A 12,759-nucleotide genomic window follows, 5' to 3' on the forward strand; every position below is an offset into this window, starting at 1 on the left:
TGCTGTAGCTAGATATCAATATTTTAGTGTGAATAAATAAATCCAATCATCAAAAAAGTTCTGTACTGGATTATACAGTAGTAAATATTCTCAAAAAACCCCACTTCTGTATTAATACAGATGTCCTGATCCCAAAACATAACTGATTTAAAATGTATCAAGATGATATTTTCAGTGGAACAAATATAGAAAGGACTAGTTTTCTCAAGCAAAGCATCACTTCCATAACTTTCATTCTTCATTTCAATTGCAGACATCATCATTAAATAATGGACCAATCATTTGAACTGAATATCAAATGAGTTTCTAGGATTTTGATTTCCAAGGATAACATTCTATCAATTCTTTTTTTGGCCACTCTGTAAACCATTGTCATTCAATAATGCATTTGGTATTAAAGCAAACACTAATGTAAACACGAACATTAGAGGCTTGTACCAAAGCCAATTATCCCAGTGAAAACACTGCCAATTATTTCAGCTGGTGTTGAATTACACCTGCCTTTACAACAAACCCCAAAAAGGGTCATTTACAAATGTTAAACCACGGTAGAGTCTTCACATTTAACAAGTGAAATCTGCTGATTTGACTCTAATCAATCTTAATGCCATTACAAGAAGCCATTTCACAATATGTCCCTATTGAATTTTTAAAGCTGAAAATACAGGATTGGGCTGCTGATGTGTCACAGCTGTCTTAGGTGCAGGCAATTAAAAAAAAACCAAACCCAAACATATATGAGTTTTCCTCATAGAATAAAATTGGTTTTCTGTATTCTCAGTGTCTTTCATTATTTATGGAAAGAGATACTGGGATTTCTCATTGGGATCACGTGTGTGTCAATTTGAAATATATTAAAAGAGAGTGCATTACACATTTATGCAGACTCTTAGAGCTTTTGTTTGTGAATAGTATAGTAGCTATGTCCCATTTGTAACTCTTAATCGTTCCTGAAGAGACTACATCAAATGTAGTTATGGGTAACATCTGAGTTTAAGGAACAAGACAGGCTCTCTAACTCTTCTCAAAATAATTAATGAAAAAAACTCCACACAGGGTTAGATAGAAACACAGATTATTGGAAGTTTAAATGGAAGTGCTACTCATAAACTACATGCAACACACAAAGAAATCCACAGGCCATGGTAATCAAAGAACCTCCTTATGACAGTTTCCCCAACCTTCACCAAACCAGGCCAAAATCCAGGCTTCAAATTCTACCCCCACACACCATACCTCTCTATCCCCATACCAAACCCATGTGACACAGCTAAAATTCAGCTCACCAGCTTCAGGCCCCTGCCAAGGCTGCTCAAGGCTTCACTCCCTTGCCTCTGTAAGGAGCAGACTGTGGTGGGTTGAAGCCTAAAACCACCAGAGTCCTAAGAGGCTCATCTGTCTCATCATTGTCATCAGGAATCAGGACCCCCCTTGCCCCAAGGAGAAGGACTGGAAGTCAGGCTAACAGCATGAGCTCTGCAGCAGCCTACTCCATAATACGTTCCTGATTAAGTGACTGAGCTTGTGCACTGGAATGTGGTCTCTGTGGTTTTCCAGGTGCAGGTTCCATGGGAGAGACCTAGATGGTACCAAGGGTCCGTACCCGCCAAGTGTGATGGATGATCGTGTTGTGTGACATTATCACTTTGGAATGGAGAAATAGAACTGCAGTGAAGAGACACTGATGCCCTGGCATTGCTAAGGGAACCATGACCTTTAGTGAACTCTGCTCATTATAATGTCATTATAATACAAACCCACATGTCCTGGCCTGAAGCTACCCGTCTCCAAGGCAGACCATGTCTTGGACACACCTCCTTGGGCCCAGACCACACCTTGGTCACTCCTTCGTGAGCATGCATGGAAGCCCTACTTGTGGGGGACACAAGAGAGGTGGAGTTCAGACATCAATAGGTGTGAAGTTGATGATAAAAGATTTCTCCCTAGCAATGGGAAGTTGGAGTTTTCCTGTGTGCTATGTATGTGTGTGAGAGAGAGCATGTTACCTGAAGAGTTCTGAAGAAATTTTGAAGGAGTAACAAGAAGACTTTGAAGGAAAGCTTTCCCTATAAAGATCAAGATGCACCACCAGGACTGGACCTGGGACCAGAGAGACGTCTTGGACCCTTGCATTATTGGTAGCTTTGGACCTCTTCTGCTTTCCCCTCTTCACTCTACCTTTCCCTTTCTCCTTTCACTTTTCTCTACCTCCTATGGGTAAACAATGAAGTTTTGCTGCCCATTGAAGTGAACCTCCTGGCATGAGTCACCTGAGTTTTTGCTCTTTGAGATCACAGCAACGAACCATCACGAGTCCACTGTTTGGCCCGTGACCTCATGGTTTTGTGGTGTTTACTAAAGTTGCTCTGTGAATCACTGAAATTTCTCATTCAATTTAATATATAAATGGAAGGATCCTTAATAAGATACTTTTTTGGAGCCTGTGGCAAGTATTTTTTCTTGCATCACTGTGTCCCCTGCTAGCCCCTCCAAAGATGTGCAGCTCTTTGTAAATGATGCTGTACAACCACTCTGTCCTGTAAGTAGCAGAGGTAGAAAAAAACACTGCTGCAGAGTCCTTTTCTAGAAGCTTCCTCAGAAATTCATCTGTTTCCTCTGCCACTCTCAAAGCAGCAGTGCTATGAGCTACTATCCAGTGTAAGAAAGGAAGACAGAAAGTATCTGTACAAAGGGTTAAAAAGATTCCACCTCTCCTTACATACCAGAACTGATTCTCTATGGGATTGTGCTACTAATTGTTTACTAAAAAAAACAACTCCAAAGGGCTGGTCCTTATTTCAGGGAAGGTCTATCAGGTGATGCTTTGTATCCCAATTGAAACTATAACCTATATTGCAATATTTCATAGTTTTATCATTCAACTATATAATGAGTTATTCAAGCATTAAATTACATCTATAATATACAAGTTTCTTATGTAATTGCTTTGAAATTCCAGATATTGTATGCCAAGTGCTGGTTGGCTGACTGTTCTGTAACAAAACCTCCACCACCAAGATCTCCGAAGCAAATGAAAGATGATACAAAGCAATACAAAACTTACAGAACAGTTGTTGGCAGTAATTACACCACGGAGCTTAGTCACTACGTGCGAGCATTACATTTTGTATTTTAAATATATGGTGAGATCTCTTGTTATGCTGGAATTTGTTAAAGGGAAAAAGAGAATTTGTCTTTCATCATGGCTCCTTCTTTATATAACTACAGTGATTCAGGTTTTATAATACCTTTCTAGAGAACATTAGGTCTCTTCACTGCTATCAAACACCTACCAGGAGATTACAGTATTGCCAGAGCAATTGCTTCACTTTTGTTCCTGAAACAGCCCATTCTATTGAAGCTGTTAACTTGAACACTGTGATAGGAGACTTTTTCAGAGTCCTCAATAATTATCATCACGACAGCCATCTAAAAGTTGGAACAACTATCCATCTGGGAGGCACAGCTTTTGGAAACCAAATCTTTTAGAAACCAAATTGAAAAAGAAAAGAGAAAAGAGAGAAAGAGAAAAGAGAAAAGAGAAAAGAGAAGAGAAGAGAAGAGAAGAGAAGAGAAGAGAAGAGAAGAGAAGAGAAGAGAAGAGAAGAGAAGAGAAGAGAAGAGAAGAGAAGAGAAGAGAAGAGAAGAGAAGAGAAGAGAAGAGAAGAGAAGAGAAGAGAAAAAGAAAAGAAAAGAAAAGAAAAGAAAAGAAAAGAAAAGAAAAGAAAAGAAAAGAAAAGAAAAGAAAAGAAAAGAAAAGAAAAGAAAAGAAAAGAAAAGAAAAGAAAAGAAAAGAAAAGAAAAGAAAAGAAAAGAAAAGAAAAGAAAAGAGAAAGAGAAAAGAAAAGAAAAAAGGAAGGGAAGGGAAGGGAAGGGAGGGAAGGGAAGGGAAGGGAAGGGAAGGGAAGGGAAGGGAAGGGAAGGGAAGGGAAGGGAAGGGAAGGGAAGGGAAGGGAAGGGAAGGGAAGGGAAGGGAAGGGAAGGGAAGGGAAGGGAAGGGAAGGGAAGGGAAGGGAAGGGAAGGGAAGGGAAGGGAAGGGAAGGGAAGGGGAAAAGGAAAATAATTTGGAACCAGGAACACTCCCTGCTGAGGATGCTACAAAAGCAAGCATCTACAGTGAAAGTTGTCAATCAGCATATCAAGCACACACATATATATATATAAGCTTAACCCCCCCCATGAGTTAATTAGATTGTATCACGATTCTCTCAGGTTTGCTGCTTACTGTTTTAAACCCATCTATCAGTACCACACAATGTATTCCTTGACTTTCTGCTGTATATAAATGACATCGACTTTGCTATAGCACTACAAAACCCTGAGAAAATAATGAAAAGTATGCCAAAATCACATTAAAAAATATCTCTGCAGAACTTTTAAAGGAGATTAACAAAATACTGAAAAACGACACCATTTGTATGTAGTGAAAGGGCAGAGCAGAGATGACTTTGTAACATCCTTGCATAATAAAACAGGAATACTTTAAAAAGAATGAACATTTAAGGAGTTTTAAAGCACAGTGTAAAAGATTGGGTTTCATTTGGGTATTAGTATAAAGCACTTTGAAAAACAATCTATTAGTAAAAAGAATTGGGGCTTTAATAGTGAGCTTTCAACACCGCAACACATCTTCCTTAGCATTGTATTACACATTTTAACACGCACAAGCGTTTTAGGGCAAAACTTTAAAGTCATGACAGAAACATTTGGACCTATACCAGAAATTTTCTCTTGAGGAGCTACAGCCTAAATGTAGAATGCTTCTGTTTTCTACAGTGCAAACAAAACTGTATGTTACCTATACAAAACAGCACACAATATGAATGATGAAATAGCTGCAGCCCAGTTATATCTCTCTTGCCCAAATCTATACTGTCTGATGTGTCTGAGTCTGAGTTCTGGCCTCAGAAAACTGCATAAATACTTTATTACAAGTAATTTTACCTTGTCTGGCTTGTAAGGTTAAAGCCAACTATAGATTCCTTGTTCAGGCCAACTGCTTCAATGTTAATGACATCATCCACTTCTGGCTCCATAGCAATGAACAGCATTGGAAACTTCCAAACACCTCCTGTGGTGCACTGTACTACAAGAGTTGCTTCGTTCCTTAAAATTTCAGATAGAAACATTTAATGCACAGAATGTTATAAAACATAAACTGAGTAAGTCAATGCCCAAATTAAGCCTGGAATATGTAGAACCATACTAGAAAAATGAAACTACAGATAGCTTTACACTGGAATATATCCTTAATTTTGTGTGCCAGAGTATGCCTCAGTTGCATTTGGACTAGAATGTAGACCAAATAGCACTTGATATTTACAGCAAAGTACAAGACAATACATAATATAACACAAAATTATTGGCATAGCCATGAGATCTAATTTTTATGCTGCTTATTCACTGTGAAGTTAAATTTAACTCAATTTATTTTAGTTATTATTCTTTATTTACTGTGGTGTTAGAGGAGAAATTTGTCCAGAACTTATTAAAAGTACACATTGGAATAAAAATTAGATCTAATAAAGATCTATGAACTTTAGAAAAATTCCAGACTCTGATGTCTTCAGACCATCCAACATGAGAGTTTGTGCTATAAATTCTGAAGATAAAGACTAATTAATTGAAGTCAGTGAGTACTCTATGTGAAGGCTGATAAATCTTAAGTGCACAAAGATTAAAAATAACAATGACAACAACAAAAAAACACAAAAACAAAAGGAGGGGAAATAGAGCAGAAATAGAAAGCATTTCCAAATTAACTTCCCCTTTGATGTGGTGACACTCCATGGGCTCAGTGCATTGTCTTTCCTAAAGGTTTGCTCTCTATTTCAGTAACCTTCTAGACTACTGCAAGTAAGCTCCAACCTGCATCCTAAGAATACCTTCTTTGCATGCAACCCATGATATTCTGTTGTGACTGCTCCCTAATCTTCCTGGTAATGATAACCCTTGGAATTTACTGCATTACCTGTATGTTACTGAAGCTTCTTACCAACCCTCTTCTCATACACATCTGACTGCATCTAAAGGAAGGTGCAACTTCCGTCTCTCAGAAAGTATCTCCCCTTCACAGTTTCTTTATAATGAGGTGGGATGTACTAATGTATATCAAAGCAAATTCATCATTTTTTATATCACAGCTATAAAAGAGGATGCTTTCCTGTGGAGTGCTGGTACCTGGGCATTAGATACTAATTTCTAATTTGTCATCCCATTCAGCCAAAAAATATGCACACAGGCTCATCTAGGAAAAGGTTTTCAGGACTGACAGACCATCTTGTCTGTATTGTCATTGTAAGTCTTCCAGTACTTTGCTGCTTAGAAATAAATTGATGGACATGCAGAGTAAGGCAGAGTAACTCAACAGAATCTTCTCACCATCATTGAAAAGGAACACTGTCACTTTTAACTTAAAAAATACAATATTGAAAGCAGCCAGTGAAAAAACTAAAATAGTTGATCTCAGAGGAGAAAATGAAATTAAGAAAACCATTCAGGAAGGTGCTTGTATAGGTAAGAGTGACCAGACAGGACTATATTATGTGTTCTGTTGGTAATAAGGAGCAGGAGCTTACCTCATTGGCTTGTTGGGTGCAAACACGGTATTAAAGATCAGTGTTATGATTCCAGATTCTGTATCCTGTTCTCTTTCAACCAGATGCATACTAACCAAAGACTCAAGCTGAGATTTAATTTCATTTGATTGATATTGCAATTCATACACAAATTCCACTGTTGTACAGAGACCTAAACGATACAACAGAAAAAGATCAGTCTGTGTGTACTCTAATGTCACACAATTGGCTGGGTAGAAGTTACAATTCTTTCATTTGTTACTAAAAATGACAAATAAGTACAACTTGTAATTATCCAAACACTTCAGTGATTTTCTTCTGACTGCATAGCAGAATTTTCCAGTTTCTTATAACAGTGTATGTAGCTTCTGGCAAAATGGAAGCTGGAAAACTTATTTAAGAGATATGAATAGTAACAGCAATACTGTTTTGCCTACAACTTCTGTATACTGGTGAGATATTTCTAGTTTACCAGACATTAAAATTGCAAGAATGCTTGGGATAATCTGAAAAAGCCCCACAACTCATTCAGCACATCAGTGTCACCAATGGCTGCAAGACTGAGAAACAGAATACAGAAAAACAGCCAAGATGTCATTAGCAGCCTCTTTTCTTATTCCCTGTAGCAGCTGATTAGGCCAAGTAGCAAAGATGTAAAAATAAACAGCTGAGCATATTGAATCAAACGTCTGCTCCTGCTGTAAAAATGAAAACTGTGATATTCAGTATGCAATAGCAATTTGTGCACAGAAGGGAATATCTCTATGAGGAAAAGAATCTCAAGTTTCTAATTATTTAAAAGTTTTACACATTTTCTCGGTGAGCAGTTATTTAACACAACCACTAAATCCTACAGGGGATTTCGGTCTACATATATCAGGGTAAATTTTGAACACGCACAGCTTAGTACAGCATGTTGTGCAGAACTCCTGTGTCTGAATCCCTGTGTATGAATCCCTGTGTATACATGCTGGCTACAGAGTGCCAGTCAGCTGCAGAGTTAATTCCCAAGGCCTTCAGACACAGAATTCTAAAACAGACACCTCATATTTCCTTATATGAAAGTCCAAGAGACAATTCAATGTGAGATACTTGAACAAAAGTTTACTTTGGTTTTGCCAATCTGTGATGCTACCCAAATTTCAGTGAATATGGAGATGACTTCCAATTTTTGGAGTCCTTTCCCCTTTCCTGAAAGGTACAAATGCCTTCTTCCTTCTTCATTAGCAAACAAGAAGCTGGACCTTTCGTTGCCACTGTTTTTGTAACATACAGATTAATCCTAAGAAATTTAGCAGCTTATATTCAAATATTCCTGATTCTTTGAAGTGGATCCTTCACAGAAACATCTACATGATTTACGCTAGACCAAAGAGTTACACAGATGTAAGCAAAATATTGCTAAGGGATTATTGGTCACAGTACCATTCAGAATTGAATGTACAGGATTTCCAGGCATTAATTCACCTATTATGAATGTCCTGCATTACAACAAATGTTCTTTGTTTCAATGAAATTAAACATAAACTTTTTTTCCCTTACAATGTATAAAATCATCCGCCTCATCCCACACTGTTCTGTGCTTTGTTGTTTCTCTGAAAAATATGTTTATGCCATGCGTTGAGGTTCCAACACATTCCAAGGCCTGTAGTAGTCACCCTAAGACAAATGTCAAACCCTGAAGATTCAGACATCAAAATTAATGACTTAATCATAATTAAAATTGTTGTGGGGGAGAAAAGATGACATCATTTGGATCATTCCACAGTGAGAAAATTGCTACTGTTGAGCAGATGTTTCTCTCAGCAGTTGTATTACACATTGCTGCTCAGGAAAAACTTGTTTTATGGTTCAGGTGCTAGGAAGAAAATGTTATCAGTTGCATGACGTAGCCAAAGACATTTGGATTTGGTTTGACATTTGCATGTAGTATCTTTTCATCAGAAGCAATTAAATATTTATATTTTTTCTGCTCTAGGTTGCTTTGTAACATGTTCTGTGCTTACATTTAGTTTCAGTATTTACAATGCCTAAGGAAAAAAGATGCTTTTATAAATGCCAATATTTGAATGCTTTGTTACGCTGGTTCCTTAGCTGGTTTTGATCTACACTGATCAAAATTTAATTTAGGACTGTTCAATAAAAGAAAAATGTAATTAGATTGTAATTAGATTTTCATCACAGTTGCCCTGATGACTACTATATTATCATACCGTGGGAGGGCTCTGTGAATATGTTAATATATGATTCTAGATGTTTCCATAATACAAATGCTGCCTAAACAAACTGGCAGCAGCGAGTGGCAAAATGAAAGTTTTGAAAGACTGCTAGAAATTTGTCCAAACTATTAAAAGTTCTGAGTTCTCTTGACTCTTAGATTTTCCAGTTTTGATTAAAATGGTGCATAAGTAAAACATTGGAGATAGAATTAGCATTTTCTTTAAAGTAATGACAAATACAATATAGCATACTATTCAGATATGCTTTGCCCCTTTAGCCCAGTTCTTTGTATGCATTCATCACTCTCTAAAACTACCTGAAGGATGTTGGAGCAAGAAGGCGGCCAGCCTCTTCTCTTTGGTGGTAAGAGACAAAACTAGATGAATAGGTTTCAAGATGTACCAGGGGAGGTTTAGGCTGGATGCTAGAAAGTATTTCTATACTGAAAGGGTTATCAAACATTGGAATGGTCTGCCGAGGGCGATGGTGGAGACACTGTCCCTGGAGGAGCTTGAGGCGTGTGGACCTGGTGCTTAGGGACATGCTTTAGTGTTGGTGCTTCAGTGTTGGGTTGAGGGTTGGACTGGATGATCTTTGAGGTCTCTTCCAACTGGATGGTTTCTGTGATTCTGTGATTTTGTGATTTGCTAGTTTTTTCTTTAAATCAGTATTTTAGTATAAGTAAAGCTCTTGTTCTATCTAATACAAACTAAAATACACATGCAGATATAAAGTATACCCATATCAAGCCACTTCCATTCTATAAACAGAGAGCAGAAGGAAGAGTTTTAACCACATCTTACTCAACACAGATATTTACCAATCCAAACACTGGGAAGGTAAGCACAGCATTTATATACAACTGGTTACATGTAGGGAATAAAAATTACAATTACAATTAGTATTACTTCCTCATATTTCCTGAAGAATATTAGGCATTAGGGAAGGAGTAAGAATACATTTTTGAGGTAATTATCCCAAGGGCAATTTTTTAAGGCATTAAACTTTTATTGTTTTGAAAGGAAATTAATCTCAGTCTTTAAGTGTTTTCCTGTGTGTATATAAAAAGTTCCAAAATATAGTATTCTATACTGAATTGCTGAAGTAACTGTGTTTAAAAACCAACAGGGTTTTGGGTTATATACTCTGATTTGGCTATAATTTGTTTTCAAGTACTAGCAAGGCCGCCTTTTAAAAAGCACTAGAATTAAAGTGCTGAGGAGTTCCTTGGTTGATTCTTTTTGTTTAATAGCCTCTAGGAAAATGAAAAGAAATACATCACTGTAAAAGAAAATATTATTTTCTGACTCTTACGAATGATAGTGTGGAAACTCCAAGGATTTTAGACTCTGATCATATAAACTGGACAAATGTGAATGTTTGCGACTGTTAGAACTGACTGTAAAACTAATTAATAAATGTCATACATCTAAAAATAAAAAGACAAGCCTAGCAGGTTCATATCATAAGAAACACAGGAATCTAAGTGATTATTTTTAGTGGAATGTAAGATGTGTTCAAGCATCAAGAAAGTTAATGACAAAGGCATCAACAGGCCTTAAGTGTACAGAAGATACTATGAAGGGTCTGATGGATATATCTGACCTGGAATAGAGTGTCACACTGTGAAGAGTGAAGCTTTTTGTATCTCTGTTACAGTTTTAAAAGGCTATGCTTAATTATAAGTAAGACTTCTACAGAGGTTTCTAATTCTGGTCTGGACAAAATGCCTGAGAAGGCATGGATATAGATTTATTTCATTTCATCAGCTCTGCAAATTTCTATATATCTGAAAGCACAGACAGTTCTTTTCTCTTCTCTCATGCTTGCTTGCTTGCTGCTTGCCTCTCTGTGACCTTGCTGCTGCCTGAATAATCGTGGTTTTGGTTGGGTGTGAGGTATCAGGGTGGGTAGGGAAGCAGCTAGCTGTGTACGACCTTTCTGGGCTTTTGTGTCCGGGGGAGGGGAAGAACAGAAGGGGTAATTTTCTGATGTGGTTGAACTGTGAATATATGTAAACACACCTTGTATATGTTTGTTGCCTTTTATAATTTCATATTGAGTCCATTTTTGTAAACATAATTTCATTTTGCTTCAAAAAATTCTAAATTAGTGTGGCAAATTTATTCCGGGGATAAATTCCCAGTTTGTTGGGGTGCAAATCCAACCCACAACAAACTCCTTCATATTTTTGAAAAGCCATTAAGTATGGGACTTCACTGAAATCCAACTCACTACAGAATGTGATTTTTCTGAAGGCAAAAATCTAATGGACACTGGTGTGTGAGGTTAGTCTCCTGTGAACACCTTAAAGAGATCTAGCTACCTGAACTCTCTGCAAATAATGCTTAACCTGTAGCAGGCTTGATGACACGAAACTGGCAAAAGGGAGGAACTTTCTAAGGAACCCTCCTTACTATTACACTGTCTCCCATTTCCAATGAGACAGGAGGAAATTAAAACTGTGATGGAAAGAGATTCAGATCACAAAAATGCTTGTCCTTATTACAGAAGCCTTTCCTTTGATGGATGCAATAAAAGAGAGATGCAAGTGAATTCTCTCAATTGGCCTTCCTCACCTCTCATTCAGCAAGCCGCAATCTTTCTTACAGTTATTTAATAAAGGAGAACAGCACAATCACAGAACACAGAATGAAAGCCCAGTAATTCATAAACTTCAGCTGAATGTAAACATATTGCACTCTCTCAATGGCTTTTTTTTCTCTGAGTTTTTTGTTGGTTAGTTGTTGGGGTTTTTTTTCTAATTTTTCAAGGTCAGGGGTCCATTGCATCCCTAACACCTAACAAAGATACCTTGCCCTCTTGATTTAAGTCTCCAATCTGGTAAAATAGAAACTACAGGGTCTCAACTACTCACTTCTATGAGACATCTAATGTTGACCTTCCAAACCTTGTGAAATATCTTTCTTCATAACTTCCATTTAGCTCTCATCTGACACTTGTCCTTTTCCTGCTACTCCACCATCTTCCACACACTGCTAGATCTCAGTAGGCAGTGGGGAATGAACACTAAGTATGCAGTTATGCCTCACCAGCAAAAGCAGCAGCGGCAGACAGGATACATTAGTGAACACTACATTAAACTGGTTTAATACAGCGTTCAAGTAAATATTCAAGTGAATAGCAAAAGTGAATTATAAGAGTAATAAAGGAAAAATGTGAAAGGAAACCTGCTAGCCAAGAATAACCTAATGTTTAAGTACACAGTATCACCTGGGCAGTAAGAAATTAACGTCATCTGAGAAGTAAATATCTATTTCTCACTGTAAAATATTGTAACTCCAGGAAAAGAGCAGCAGAATAAAGAAATTGAACAAGAGCAGGAAAATATCTGGTCATACCTGAGTATGCCTTTCATTAAATTCCATCATAAAGGTACAAAAGTGCTCTATGTAGGGTAATATAAATATCGGCAAAGGTAAAATCCTGTACTTCATTAAATGCCAGAAACCAAATTATCTTAAATACAAAGAAACAAATGGATAATCAAGTGATCTCCTTCCAATGATACTGTACTTACTGATCCTCAGTGCAATTCAAGCAAACTCTCACTGCCATTCAGTGTATACACCTTTTCATCTCTTCCCTGCAAAATTCTTTCCATATCTAATTAAAGCTTTTCATACGCATCTTCAAGGCTTTGCAAAACTCCACTCTTAGCCACATCTTTTTATACCCTGCAACACACTGCCTATTTCCCTAGCAACCAACTTCAACATTTCTTTTCTAAACATTATATTACATTTTATTTTCCTGTTTGTCATTTTTTTGTCCTCTTTCAAAACACTTATTTTACATAAACTTCCACTGTAAAGAAAGAAATGGAAAGCACTTACTAGCCCATGCAACCCCACCCCCCATTACTTGGTTTGTGGTGGGGTTTTTTTTGTTGCATTTTATTTATTTGAGATTTTTTAAGAATGTTTTTCTTAAAACAAA

The 12,759-nt window shown here is 37.2% G+C and overlaps 1 protein-coding gene across 1 annotated transcript in view; it reads right to left on the minus strand.

Moving 5' to 3' along the window:
* Positions 1-12,759, minus strand: part of CFAP47 (cilia and flagella associated protein 47) — a 299,349-nt gene that overhangs the window by 23,391 nt on the left and 263,199 nt on the right. Inside the window, exons 62-63 of the mRNA XM_068155062.1 lie at positions 6,580-6,751; positions 4,946-5,107 (exon numbers count right to left, since the gene is read on the minus strand). Coding sequence (XP_068011163.1) covers positions 4,946-5,107; positions 6,580-6,751 — 334 coding nt within the window. The remainder of the gene's footprint in view (positions 1-4,945; positions 5,108-6,579; positions 6,752-12,759) is intronic.

Source organism: Melanerpes formicivorus, unplaced genomic scaffold, assembly GCF_026170545.1.
Source record: "Melanerpes formicivorus ecotype bairdi unplaced genomic scaffold, bMelFor1.0.p_v2 SCAF_30, whole genome shotgun sequence".
In the NCBI taxonomy this organism is placed as follows: Eukaryota; Metazoa; Chordata; class Aves; order Piciformes; family Picidae; genus Melanerpes; species Melanerpes formicivorus.